The sequence below is a fragment of the Mauremys reevesii genome, linkage group 5 (assembly GCF_016161935.1).
Source record: "Mauremys reevesii isolate NIE-2019 linkage group 5, ASM1616193v1, whole genome shotgun sequence".
Taxonomy (NCBI): Eukaryota; Metazoa; Chordata; order Testudines; family Geoemydidae; genus Mauremys; species Mauremys reevesii.
Window position 1 is genome coordinate 62539380 of NC_052627.1, and position 15525 is coordinate 62554904.

General features: G+C 38.9%; 1 protein-coding gene across 1 annotated transcript in view; it reads left to right on the forward strand.

The window, feature by feature from the left end:
* The window catches only part of GRIA2 (glutamate ionotropic receptor AMPA type subunit 2), a 128450-nt gene that overhangs the window by 108683 nt on the left and 4242 nt on the right, over nt 1-15525 (forward strand). Inside the window, 1 exon segment of the mRNA XM_039540276.1 lies at nt 15407-15525. This exon segment is cut by the window's right edge and continues 129 nt beyond it. Within this exon segment, the coding sequence (XP_039396210.1) occupies nt 15407-15525 (119 nt within the window).

Here is a 15525-nt window from a genome sequence, read left to right on the forward strand (position 1 = left end):
ATATTTGCCAGTGTACAGCACCTGAATTCTGAGCACCAAACACAATCCTGGACCTCTGCTGTGAAGATGCTATCAGTTATGTGGTGGTTTTATACTACAGAGGCCTTGGATAGGAACACTAAACTTGATTTGACTTGTTATTCAAGGTAGAATTTGAACTTAAATTTCCAAAGTTCAGAGGTCTATTCATGCTTAGCAGTTCCTTAGACCACAAGAAGTCCTCTGCTTCATTGACACTATTCCCAAAGTAAGGAAGTATTCAGTGTGAGAAAGAGTGTCAGAATCTAGTCCTACACAAGAGTATCCCTAAATTGTAGTCAGTTTCTGAAGTGGCCTAAGCACTTGGGTTGTCTTAAGAATGAATTGTTTTGAAGATCTCTTGATATTTGTTTGAATATTAGCTCCTGAATATCATATATTAAAATGAGTACTCATACTAGTTCTCATACATAAAAACTAGTTACTAGTGCTTTATCTTTGAAGTGTGCATGATATCTGGATATAAGGAATGCATAGTGACTGGACTGAGTTTTCAGATATTTTTTTTTTGATAACAACACTAAGGCAGCAAACAGTGGTGTTTTTATGGAGTTCCCCCTCCCTCACAATCTGGGAAAGTTTAATTTTTGGTTTTGAATTTTAACTAAACCATAAAGTTTTGGTCTCAGTCCTTGGGTACAGCTGTGGGTGGAGAGAACAAAGGTAGTTGTATATTACCTTCACATTCCTCTGTTCCTGAGCTCCTCATACAAAGGAGTGCAGTTTAGATTGTAAACAAGTTCATTTTTAGATGAATATGGGGTCAAAAAGGAACTGTTAACGGGGATAATGATTTGAGATTTTCATCATTTCACCCAATTCTCATTTGGAAATATGTATTAGAATAAAGTTCCAAATTAATTTCAGAGATGTCAATGGGAGTTGTGCACATGGCTCAAGGGCAGCATGTAGCATATAGATTCGTTTAATAGGATCAATCTTCGAAATTAGCAATGATAAAAGACCTATTAGTTCAAATTAGTCTATCCAGTGTGCAAGATTGTAGCCTATAATATACTTGCATGGGTTTTGTCCAACAGAAATGGTAGGATTAAATGATAGAGAAGTTTAAAAAAAATAAGGGCCAGACAATGTCCAGCTGCTCCACTGGGAGCACAAATTGGTTGTGGTTGTACAAGGACAGGGTCTTCCCTTGTGCTGTACCTTGGCAGAAGTGAGAGTGCAAGGCTTGCGTTCTCTGTGCTCATCCTAGAGATGAGGCAGAGAGTGGTCTCACAGCTTCCATGCATTGTCCCATGGTATGTGGATATTAGTTGGAAAATAAACAGCACCTACAATAGACTCTTTGAGAGGTCTGGGCACATCCTATCTGACTGACAAAAACCAGACAGGCAGAATGTTTTAGAAAAGTTGGATATCAAGCAAATATCATAACTTGAGGGGTTTGTTTTATTTTGGTTAAATTCTATCAAGTCTTTGATGGCAATGTTCTGGGTCTTTCATGTTTGAAAAGAGGTGAAGATCCAGTGCCATGAGCTGTTTGATCTCGTCTGTTGGATGTTGTGTATGAGTGTCCACACAGCCTTTTGTACTGGTTTAACTAAACCAGATTAAAATAATACCTTTAGTTAAATACAGCAACTTTCTAGTTTAGCCAAGCCAGCAGTCAATTTCTGTAGCAGTATAGACCTTTGAAAAGCAGCATATTCAGCAGCCCTAATACTTCCAGGAATGGTTAGATCAGAAAGCAGACTTGGAGAACCATTGTTCCAAAATTTGTGTCTCAAGCCCTGATTCAGCAAAGCACACAAGCATTGGTACCTATGTATATATTCAGGTGCTTTGCATAATAGTGATAGATTAAAGCACATGCTTTTTCTGACTCAAGGATTATATACATGTGCTAAAAATTGCACTTGCAATTTTTTGTGAGCGTGATTTTGGACCACCAGGTATTTTCATATCCAAAACTTAGATGTGTGGGTGCAGATTAGTTTGCAAATGAAAAACAGAGTTTAAGATGTATAAAGTTAAAGCATGGAGCAGGAAAGTAGGGCTTTGGAGTCAGAAAAGAAGGCAGGGTCTGATGTAGTAGCCAGCAAGGAATTCATCCAGTTGCACAGACAATTTGTTGTGCCTCCTTCTAGCTTAAAAAGTGCAGCCAGCCATTCAGTGGGGCCGGGCACTCCCATGGTCAATGCCTCTGGTAGGGCTGGGGTTTCATTAGCCACTCAGTCGACCAGTTACTAACAGGCTGCTGGATGGCAGTTGGAATGCAAAGGCTGCCTGAAAATCTAGGTTCATGACCTGTGGCTTCTCATAGATAGTCCTACCAGCTTCAGATAGAGGCTGTTACTGAATCCAGGAAGGTCACTAGGTGAAGGGGATTCCAACAGTGCTGTCTGCTTCTGCATTAAGACAAGCAGCAGCAGCAGCAGCACAGAATGCAATATATAGACATACCAATGGCAGAAAATCAGGTGTGGGGGAGTACTTTAAAAAAACTGAGACACAGAGAGAGGAAGTGACTGCCCAAGGTGTTCCAGCAGGCTAGTAACACAGCAGAGAATATAACCTGTTCTTCTGAGTCCCAATCCAGTGATATGTCTATCTAGGCAACACTGCCTCTACAGTAAAATATGCCCTTGCCAGAGCAGTGAGTGTACAGGGTCAGCTGGACTACAGACATGTGGAACAATAGTGAAACCATTAGTGTACGCAGGTCAGCCTTAGCAGGTCAGCCTGTATGACATGATGTGAATCTGTGGATCTGAGAAACAACACACTGCAAGGAATATGTAGGTGAAACCACAGTTATAATAGAAAAGTGGCAGATAAGCTTTTCTGGGTTTCTCTGGGTTTGTGGCAATGGGCAAAACACAAAGAAAGCAGTGTGTGACAATGGTTTCCCATAAACATACTCATTTGTATGCTAGTTATGAAGTTCATCTACATTAGAATAAGAATGTGGACAGGAGTGTGGTTTTGCACTGCATATCATCTCCTCTCTGTCAAGTGGAGAATGCTCTCCGATGTTTCTGGGCATGGTGATGCAGTGGAATTCCACTTTCCATGTGTTGGAGTGACTCCATGAACAGTCTGCAGCCATACAACACGTTTATCTCCAAAGTTCCACGAAATCTAGAGAGATAGCAGTCTTCATTGTGCCCCACTGAGTATCCAATGTAAGGGTTCTGTGTAACAGCCTGAGGCCCTTCCCTGGCTTCTCCAAGCTGGTCAGTGGATCTGATGTCACATTAGTTAGGAGACATGATGACCTATCTCTGGAGAACAAACTCATGTCTGAAGTCCAGCAATACAAATAAAATCATGATAAACCAGGTCTACCTCAGCACAGCAGCAGAGGCATAAAGAGACATAAAGCATGACTAAGGTTAACATTCACTTTGAACATTCCATGAAGCTTTTGTCATTTTCATGATTTCTACCTGCTCAAACCCTCATTGAAAGCCAATACAAAAGGGACACAAATATATCCAAAGCCAATTCATCACAGATACGTTTGGTAATATTTGCCCACTCTGTTAACCAGGTATGTGCACAATTGAGATGCAAACTAAATTGGTGGGTGTTTTCATTTTCCTTATTTGAGATTGCATTTATTGTAGAGTGCAAAGCAAAAGTTACTTTGAAAATAAAATAAATTGAATACCCACAGCAGTAATAATAATAATTTACAATCCAACATTTACATAAGGTTTTGTTTGAGGTTTTTTTATACCAGCTGCTGTTTCACTCAGCAATATGGCAAAATGAGGACCAATGTGTGTGTCAGTCCATCACTTCTGGCAGTTGCAATCATTCAAGGGACAGATTATTTCCATGCTGGTACCCAGAATGGAATAGCAAACAGAAATGCTGCATAAAAAACTTTGTTAAATTTGTAAGGAAATGCAGCTCAGGGAATGTGTTTGATTATCCACAACAACAAAGTGTTTTGACTCTTCAGGCATTCTCTGTGTTTCATTTAATCCTTTGCACTGTCCTTATCACAATAGGATCTGAACATCTTACAGATCCCAAAATCTGAGAAGATAAGAAATGTTTTCTAAGGGCTGTTGAAATACCAGCGGAGGGTATTTTAAATAGGACATGCATTGCCAGGGCTAGGTTGTCTCTTGTCCTAGGTGACAAAGCAAGAGAATAAGAGGGCATGAGGCACTCCCTTATTCTCTTGCATGGACAACTTGTACCATGGTTTACAACATGAGAAGTGAAGTAGGCTTTGAAGAGCGGGATGGCATGGGATGAGGTGGGGACTGGATGGAACCTTATTCTGCATATCTGTGCTGGGATAATGGGTGACATACACTGGGCCAGTTATAGGTCTGGGGCACAGGGGGGAAACTGGGAGACAGATTTGGGAATCTCCAAGGCTGGTTTGGGGCAGCACAACTACATGTGGAGATTGTAGTAGTACAGTCTAGACTCCAATGAGTACAGAAGATGTGTTAATGATCAATAATATTTCTATTTTTTATTTTCTGTGGTTTACAGAAAAGTCAAGTGAAATAAGAAAAAGTGTCCAATTCACCCTTAGAAGGGAACCATAGATCACCAGATCTTTGAGCTAGCCATCCCTTTGCTAGAAAGGGGGTTTCATCACCCAGCTCAAGAAGAGGAACAGCAGTAAAGAATATGTTAGATGAGGAGAGTGCCAGTCTCAGCTGCCTCTTCAAATGTTCTTTTATTTATTTAAGCAGATTTGGTTTGGTTTTGTTAATGTTTGATGGAGGAAATAAAAAGGTGTTTTTGCTGAAATAAAAAGGAAAGAGGAAGATGTGTAGCAGTGTGATGACTGAGGTGCTTTGGTATTTGTACATTATTAATAGCTAGTAAAGAAAAAAATGAGTTTTCTTTGGACTGGAGAAATCAACCTGTCCCATTCTGACCTGTGCTCCTTTGTGTTGAAAGATTGCTACAGCTACATAATATGCAGAGAGAGACAATTTATCCCAATGTAGAAGTACACATTTTATATCAGAAATAAATACTTAGTATTGGATTCTGTACTTTTTTCCCTCGAGTAAAGTGTCTTGTCTCTAAAAGTTATCAGTGGCTTCAGATATGGTTTCCCATGTATGATTTTTTTCTGCTTCATGTTATTCAAATACTTATAGCGCACAGAGTTGTGTGCCCAAAGGTCAAAATGATACAGGTGCACATCCCCAAAATGCTTAGCTAATTAATATTTCATAAAGTTTTAGAAAACAAACTTCCAGACATTGTTTTCTACAGTATTCCAGCTGTTATTAAGCACAGTTTGTGTCTGATTCAGGAGGCAAATGCTAGCATAAATTTGTTGTGTGTGACGTTACTGTTATCCTAGCCAAAGTGCATTGTGCTGTGGTTAACATTTAATAATTAACTGTGCTGGATACAGGGAGTGCACAAGAGCAAATACTCTACAATTTATGACAATCACATAACATCATAGTTTGAAGACTTTCACAGGTGAAAATAATCATGCATATCTATTAAAACTGTGTAACAAAGTCTCATTCATAGACATGCAACATGTCTGTAATATACAGGTCCCTGTATCAAGAGAGTTATTTTAATAAAGTTACAGCAGGAATAATTTGGCCTATTTTTATGTTAGCATATCTTGTCCTGTCAATGTTTTTAACAAATTAAAAGAAAGCTGATTTTCTTTATGGCAGATCTTTGAAAACAGTGGGTTTGAACTGGAGTATCTGAGTAGAGATAAGCTGTGTGTTATGTACCTATGTTGTGCAGGAGGTCAGACTAGATGATCAGAATGATCCCTTCTGGTCTAAAATCTATTAATATGATCTGGGGGAATTTATATTCTGCTGAAACTGAACAATAGGAGGCTCAGAACTTCAATAAAACCAAAACTCTCATAGAAATGGACACTGACTAAAACCTTTAACACTGGTTAAAAGGTTTTGAACCTTTAGCATTATCAGCTATGTTTGAATATACCTCCTTGAATGTTTACCACTTTAAGTCAGGTGAAGCATATGGGTGGTACTTCATCAATCCATGTCTTACATATTTCCAATCCTTTGTCCCATTTGTCACTTTTTTCAGAGTATGCTCTTGTAGGGAAAATTCTCAGCAGCTCAAATGGGGTATTGGGATGAGTGTTCTTCCTTCATATTTCCCCCCCTCTATCTTGCTAGAGATAGTCACTTTGTAGAATGACAGTAATTCAGGCAGGTGGTAATAGTGAGTAATGCTCAGCCCTGTGCATTATTTGGGGGATTTTATATGTATAAAATCAGGAAATGGCTGAACAGTTCTGGTGACTCTCTTTTTTGATTTGTAGAGGACTCTTTCAGATTTTTATTAAAAGGAAAGCTAGGACAGCATAACTTCAAAATCCACAAAGTTCTGCTCTACTTTTCAATGTCTCCTTGGAATATTTAACCTATTTTCAGGAATATCCATTAATTCCAGATACATTGGGGTGAAAAATATAATACAGTGCCTTCTGTTTATAAGAATTACTGATATGAGAATCAACTGCATATCCTGATCAAAACCTCTGGGACAAAATCATTCCTATACTAACCATGCTCAAGTATTGTGCATGTAAGAATCAAACAATCTGCTTATAAGAATAATTTTGGGGCAAACTGACTACACGTAATATGATAATCAATCAAGTGCAATGTCATGTAATAAGCCAGTAAAGCTGATTTGAATTTGATCACGTAATGTAGCACGTATAAAATATTATCCCTGCGTAGAGAAAACAAATCGTGCCATTTATATATGAGTCAACATGGAAGGAAAAAGAGAGACCCCTTTCTGGAGTCCTATGATAGGCTTCCAAAGACCAGACTAAGAGATGCAGTTCAGAAATTGAGCATTCCACAAGCTATATTATCTCAGATTCTCAAGGACAGGAGAGCAACACGCAAAACAGAGGAGACAGAAAAAGAATATCATCAGGCAAGGCTCCTATGGTTTAGGCAGCACTTATAAAGTGGATCAGAAATGCCCTCCCCCCCCCCCAATTGGACTGTTGGTGATGCAGAAAGCAGAAGAACTGGTGGCCCTGGGCATTACTGACTTCGAGGCCAGCACTGGCCAGTACCCGAAAGGGGATTGTTTTAAAGAAAATGCATGGAGAAGCAGAAGACACAGACATTAAGTCACGTGAAGGATGGTTAGAAAATGAGTGGATCAAAATGAGATATAACTTCACTGAAGAAGACATCTGGAATGCAGGTGAAAGTGGAATTTACTTCTGAGCCCTGCCTGATGACACTAACCTTTAAATCTGATAATAAAAAAAAAGAAGGAAAAAGTCTAAGGAAAGAATTACTGCTCTGTTCATCTGTTCCATGACTGGTAAATAAAATGATCTTTTCATCATCAGGAAAAGCCAAAACCTATGGTGTTATAAAAATGTGAGACATCTTCCCATTTGCTATTCTGTCAGTGCATCTGCCTGGATGATGGGGTATCTATTTGGTGAGTGGCTGAAGTACTGGGATTGAAAGTTGGGCCAGAAAAGGAGCAAGATTTTGCTACTTGTGTACAACTGCACAGCCCATGTGACGAAAGATGTAGCAATGAAGAATATCCTACTTGAATTCCTACCAAAGACCACAACTTCTATCCTTCAGCCATGTGATCAGGGAATTATCAGAACTGCCAAGGCATACTTTCACAAGCAAATAGCTCACACGGTATTGTACCACATTGATGATGAGAACAACAAAGCTACCGATGTGGAAATTGCCAGTAAGATCAGTCTTTTAGATGCCATTCTAATTCTTGCAAATGCCTGGTCTGACTTCAATGCTTCAACAATCTGAAATTGCTGGGGGGAAAAAGGAGGTCTGGTCACAGCACCTATCGAGAAAGTAATTGTTGTTGAGCCACCAAGAAAACTCAATGCACACAAATTTGAAGAGTGGCTAGACATCTATAACAACCCTTTTGTTATGCAACTTGTCTCTGATGAAGACATTGTAACTGAGATCAGATGCCAATTGGAAGTGAAACCTGAAAATAATGCAGTGGTGGACTCTGATGATGGCGAGGTAATCATCCCATCCTTGATCCAAATGAAGGATGTAATGAAAACTTTGACAAAAGACCTAGTGTACAGGGGCTTCAATAATTTTAACCTCCTACATCACCTGATGCAATGACTGATCCAGGAAACACTGGACAAGTTGGAATCAGTGACTGCGCCACTGCATCGTGCATTCACCATGCCAGACATTCCACTCCCGTGACAGACAATGATACTCCGAAATAAATATTAATGTGAGTCAATACTGTTAGACAGTCATTTTGTTGTTTTACATTTATATTTATGCTATAAAAGTCAGTGTAATGCACTTTCATATGTTATGTTTGTTCCAGTTCATTTGAGAGATTTTTAAAATTTGTATCTTTGGATCTTAACCTAAAGAGGTATATAGTTCTGCTAACTTACACTTTGTTTAAAGTTATAACATGCTGTACAGTATTAATAATTGCCTTGAATAAAAGCACCAGCTAAATGATTGGATGATAAAAATAATAACAACAATATCATGTTGCTCAGTTAGAATGTTGGTATGGTTTTGTTCCATGTTGAATATGTTTAAAGTCTACAGAATTTAGTTATGGTAAATGAGATGTTTCTCGATTGAATTAAAAAATTGGTTGTTTAAAATGTAAAGGTCAATTTAATCCATTTCTTCTGCTTGTAAGAGTCAACTGCTTATAAGAAATCATCTGAGATGGATAAAAGAAGTGCACTGTACCATATTTGTGTATTCCCTATGTTTGAATCTATATTTCTTTTCAATATATAATAATATATTTCCAAACATTTCATCTTGGAAAAATTAAAATAAAAATAGAATAATAACTTGATGGTATTTTTCAAGTTATATCAATATTTGATCACAAATGAGCAAGATTCATTTATTGTTCTACTTTACCATCTGTAGGTAGCAGTAGAAATTTCTATCCTTTTCGTAACATGGAAGGTCAAAAATATAATTCTACAAACCATATTCCACAACTGAAGTTCTGCTTCATGTAATATCAGATCACATTTAGCATAGTTTTGATAGACTATGGAGCTATTTCTGTAAATGACATACTAATGACATCATCCCATTTTAAGAACAAAATGAAAAAGTTATCTGATGCCCCACAAAATGAATAGATAGTTAATTAATTTGATAAAGTGCTGCATAATTGAATTTCTTAATGAATATCATTGGGAAAGAGCCCTGTTTAATTAAGGCAATATTTTACATGTAAATGGGAGGTGTACTTAGCAAAAAGAATAATTTTGATAGTTATGCTGCCCAGTGAAGACATGATATTCCAAAGGCATTTTTAGCTTCTGGGGGATTTTCAGTTCACAATTTTTTAATACAAGAAGGAAAAATCATATACAAGAGAATAAGTGTATATGCTATAGCTTTGTCTATGCTGTAGCAATGGGATTGATCACAACATCAGAAGTACTTTTTACAGTTAGATTAAAATATTTCAGATATTCACCAAGATATAATTCTATACTAGAGCAGTGAACTATAGTAACTAGAAATATTCTTGGTGATTTGTTCCAATGCAGTTTTATTCTTTGTTGTCTTTTAATGTAGCAGTTCTTCAATGGGTTCATTCCTCAGACCACTTTGTAAGTGAGATCCTTTTATGGTGCTTCTTCCCTCCTCCTCTTCAGTGGCATTAAGGAAACAGTATATACTATTGGATCTGTCCCTAATGGGTGGGTAAATACCCAGCTTGTCCTCTGATCACCCAAAATTCAGATGTATTCCGCTTTCAAAAATGTTTTGGTCCATCTCCACTAAATGCTGTTATGTTCTTCCAAGTAAAGTTTAATTCACTGATTTGCTTCACATATGCATATGAATAAAACATGTAGTCAGCTACAGCAGCAGTCAAATTTAAATAAGCTTTTCTTCCTTTTTAAAATGTATTTAATGTTAGCATGTATATGTGATTTTATACACATAAGTAAGATACATATGTATATATTCCATTTCAAATTACATTAAGAGAAGATTAAGGCTGAATAACCATGCCTGCCAAAGTCAGGAAATGCCAGGGGAAAAGTTACTTGAATTTGGCCCTATTGTACATATGCATTACTCTATAGCCTTTAGTTTTATGAGTACATACAATTTTTAAAAACTACATCATATACATTTTCTACAAACCTACGTACACATGTCTAGCATCTTCTGTATACTATTCTGTTTATGCCATACAAACACACATCATGGAAGCCATTTATGTACATTGAGTGAAATCCTGGCCTCATTGACTTCCACTGACTCCAGTGAGGCCAAGATTTCATTCAAGAAGTACAGTGAATGAGGGAATACTCCTGAGGAAGACATTTTATATATAATTTTAAATATAAATTTAAAATAACATTATGAAAAATGCTCTAAGCTTCTTATCTGGTGGCTCACTACTCTGCTCATTTCAAGCTTATAAACCTTGCAGACCAAGAGACAGCTGCCAGGACTTAGATGAGGCTGTCTTTCAGGTCCAGGAAGCCTGCAGAGCTTTTAATCTACACTGCATGGTTTCTTAGTGCTGCAAATGGCAAAAGGGTTGCTGTGTAGTCTTGCCAAATTCTGTTACTCTAATACATATAGCTATAACACCTTACACGCACACTCACACATACATTATGGTTTCTGGGTGAGCTTCTCCAGTGTATAGTTGCTCATTTCTGTCACAAGCACTCTGAGAGCTGGGAGGTACCTTCCTCAAACTTGACCATCAGAAAGTTAGCTCCTTTTGACTGTTTCTCTGCATCCCCAATTCTCACCAACCTTTCAGCCTCTCCTCTCAATCTGTGATGTTACTCCTCTCATGTTTCCTCACCCTCTTGTCCAATTGTCGTGCTGAGATTTCAGTAAGGTGACAGCAGGAAACAGGGACTTGCAAGACAAGGAGAGGGGTAAAAACAGAAGGTTTGATTGCTGAAATTCTGCTAAAACTTAATTAAGTGCTTCATACAGTACCAGAAAAATCCACTTTAAAAATAAAAAAGAAATAAGCAAGAGACTAGAAGAGGAAAATGAGAGAACTGCAAACTCTGCAAAGAATTCTTGCATATGAGCACAAAAGTTTCTGGATATGCAGTTAGGGGGTGAAAGAGTGCATGGTTTTCAGGATCACAATGGAAAGAGATTGGAGTACCTCAGATCTGGGTAATCAGAAATGTTATTTGTCCCTGCAGGTCTCTCTGGTTCTCTAGAATTTATAATCCCTTTAAACTATATGGATCCAGTGGGTGTCTATGCTCCTGCCGAGTTTATAGGCTGCAATTTTCAAGAGATGCTATGGGATTGGGTGCCTTATTCCCTTTGAATTTATCTACATGGCAAGTTAGTGTACAACAAGGGTGTGATTCTAGAGTGCATCATCTTGCCGTGCACTAACTTGCCAGGTGGACACTGGAGTTTGACTTACTGTACTGTAGCAGTGCCTTCACAGTGAGTCGGTGTGCTGGAAGCTGTGGTCTGTAGTGCCGAACACTAACTCACGATGTAGACTAGCACATAGGCTCCTTTAAAATCCCAACCTAAACTCCCACAATTTCACATGAATCTCCACCAGATACCATGTGGGATTTATACATTCTGCAAGAAGCCCAGAAGACTTTATTAGCTCTGCCAGTCACCTTGAGAAGAAAAGTTTGTACAGACCTCAGCGTTCTCACAGGTGTGAAAAAAATGAGTTCCAGAACTTCAGGATTAACCAAAATGGTCCAAGGCAGCAAGTCTGCTAAAAGGCAAACAAATCATTCAAAATTTTAGCTGAAACAATTTTTTGAGATAGAATAGTCCAAAAAAGCTATGAAAGTTTAGCAAAGGTAAAAGCCTCTTCGGCTCAACCACATCAACCTAAATCACTTGATAAAATCCCCAGAAGAACCAGTATGAAGCATACCTTTCAAAAACAAGCCATCTTACTCTCCTACTTTTTGTGTACACCTCCCCTCACGTCCCTTGCCTGATGGCATGTCTTATTGCATTGTGTCAGGTTGAGTATAACGTAAAGCATGATGCGTGCCTTTAGTGGGAGAATACCTGGTAATGTGTACAGGATCCGACCCTATTTGTAAGCTGTTTGAAGTTGGGACCTTCCCTTCATTCTATCAGTAAAGTGTTGTATAGTTAAGACGCGACACAATGCTAAATAACACTAATGATGTTTTTGATTATTCTACAATTCTTTTTTATTGTTCTACATCATGAAGTGCCTTGAATAAGGAACATTTGTTTTAATCCAAATGATTGTATATTTATATATTAGTGCAATAAAAAGATCTCATAGCTTCCTTCTTCAAAATGCAGAGTTAGACCTTGTAGGGACTCATCATGTAGGATTTAGGGCCGGACTGTTGGCCTCTGCTTTGTATCGCTCTGATGGCACAAAACAGTCCTAAAGCCTGCTTAATCATCCCTGGAGATTTCCCATTATAAAGGCATTCCAGGGTGGTGCAGAGCCACCATAATGGCTCCTACAGTGCACCCCCACAATCACTGGCCTAAGGGCCATAGCCAGGGGTATGGCATGCAGTGGGAAATCCCATTCTCCAGCAATGCCCTGATGCCAAAACAACCCTCTGGGAGCCTTTGTCAGCAACAGTAAATAAAGCAGCCCTAAGACTGCTCTAGTTTATGCCAGGGATAACCTCAGGACTGTGGCAAATGCAAAGGAAAAAAAGCTTCCTTTGCATTTCCCCCTTCCCCAACACAAACACACACACCTGAGCTGTGCTTAGAGCATTTGATTTATTGCTCAGAATCTAGGCCTTTCTATACAATCCAGCAAACCCAATTCAAAGTTAAGAACATGTTTAAGTTCTTTGCTGACTTCGGGCCTTAAATTGTAAGCTCTCTAAGGCAGGGACTCATTTACCATAGGTTGAGGCTTCTCGATACTACAGAAATAGAAGTGATAATAAGAGGAAGAAGCACTGGTGCAGGACTGGACCTTTACTAATAGTTGATAGTGAATAGGAACTTTGTGAGTCTGACTGTAAATCCATTTTCACTTCGATACAAAGGGAGAATGAAATCTTGGAAACTATTACAAAATATTATCGATACTTTTTAACTTGTTTGCTTTATTTTTTAATAGCAATGAGTAATGATGCTTTATTTAAAGCAGAAATACAATTCTAAGATCCATAGCAAGGAAAGAACAGGGCCGCCTGGGGGGGGGCAATTTGCCCCAGGCCCCGGACCCCGCAGGGGCCCCCACGAGAGTTTTTCGGGGCCCCTGGAGTGGGGTCCTTCACTCGCTCCGGGGCGGAAGGAGTTACTGCCGAAGCGGGACCTGCCGCCGAAGTGCAGCCGGGCCTTCAGCAGTAATTCGGTGGCGGGGGGCCCTCCCATTCTGGGACCCACCGTCAAAGTGCCCCAAAGACCCATGGTGGGGACCCCCCACCGCCAAATTACCGCCAAAGACCTGGCTGTACTTCGGCAGTAGGTCCCGCTTCGGCGGTAATTCGGCGGTGGGGGGCCCCGCCGCGGGTCTTCGGGGCACTTCAGCGGCGGGTCCCGGAGCGGAAGGACCCCCAGCCTCTGAATTATGGCTGAAGCAGGGGACCCCCGCCGCTGAAGACCCCAGGCCCCCGGAATCCTCTGGGCGGCCCTGGGAAAGAACTCCTATATGGTTGATATTTATGATATGTATTCATTTGACCTGGTCTCCGCTGTACAAATTATTTGGACAGAAAAGCTGCAAAAATACTTTTGGAGTCTCTGCATCCCCTAATAATCAATTTTTATATCAGTTCAGTTAAAGGAGAGCTACATGCACATAAGGAGTGAACTCCATTGACTTCAGTGGGGCCACGATTTCACCCAATGTGTTACCAGTGGGGAAGTGGTTATAATGCATAACCACCAGTGGGGAAGTGGTTATAATGCATAATACAGTTTTAGCATATTTGTACTTACAGTAATAATTCATGGCCTTATAGGTAGCTAGGCAATATAAAAGTAATTGCTTTTTGTTTTGATAGCAAATTACAAATCTAGTAATAACGGAGTTACATGCAGCATAATTCTAAATTTGGTGATAGCAGATTGGCTGTTTAATGCAATTCTGTATTTACTTCTGTTTTAAATGTAATGTCCCTGTACTGTTAGACCTCTTTCTGCCATCTTTACCCAGGAAAGAAGCCCCACTGACTGCTCACATGAATGAAAGTTGCTGGTTGTGGCCATTAATCAGCCAAGAATAAGACCTGGATTAGCTTTTTGAAGCATGTAGACAATATTTTGAAAACTCTTACAATTTGGGAAAACTGGTTTCATGTTTCACTTTTGTTTTGAAGATTTTTGCATGTCTTGGTGTGGGCCATTTCCTTAAATAAGTGAGACTGAATAAAGTCTAAATATCATCAGTGGAGTAATATATTAAAAAGGAAAAGAAAAGCCCTTCATTGTGCTATTTTTGTTCTGTGCTCAAAAATTTTGGGACTGCCTTGCTCCTTGTGCAATCATTTCCACCTGTGCAAAGTGGGGTGTAAAATGCTACCCAATCCAAATTCTTCACTCCCTTGCACCAGTAGAAGTGATTTATACTCACTTTGTATGTAAATTACTATACAAGGTCAGGAGAATCAGCACCAGATCATATTTCATTATTACAAGTGCTCTTTGGGATTCATCCATGCTTCCTTTCAAGTTTCTTCCACTTTGACTGCACCATTCCTAATAACATAATACCAAACTTGATTTAGCTAAACATATTTTCCAGGCAAGAAAGTAATTATCGACTAAACCAGCGGGAATTTTGCTTTCTAAAGCAAAAGAAACAGATCCTGCAGGCTACAAAGGAAAACAACTGGCTCCAGTTCCCTCACTTTTTCCTAAAAGAGAGAAGAGAATACAACTTATATGACTCATTTAAATTATGTGCCATGCTGCGTATTGCCACTAAAGAGGAATTTGATACAGTGATCTAATTGTCAATGTTATCTTTGGATTTCATAGCAATGTTAGCATCTCCCTTTGAGCAATTTAATATTTTCTAGTGGCTTGAGGACATATTTTCAACTTGTTCTACCTGTTTACTATAACCAACAGTGGAGAACTCATTAGTGTAATGAAGATTTTCTTTTTAGAGTTGGAATCTCTGTTGAAAAGTTTACTGCAGTTCTACTATATCTTTTATTTTTATCTGAAATCTATGAAATCATTTGGTAGCAGTATAAGCTATATATCCAATGATAGCCATAATAATAAATAATCAATTGGAAAAGAATGCTGGTTTTGTAATTCTTCAGCACTGAGTTGTGATTTATACCAAGAATGATATAGCCTGCATTTTCTCACATGCATGTTTAGTGTCCTCTGTGAAGAGTAGTTAATCTGGCTTCTTCTTTTCTCTGCAGAGATCTAAAATTGCAGTATTTGATAAAATGTGGACCTACATGAAAAGCGCAGAGCCATCTGTGTTTGTGAGGACTACAGCAGAAGGGGTAGCCCGGGTACGGAAATCCAAAGGAAAATA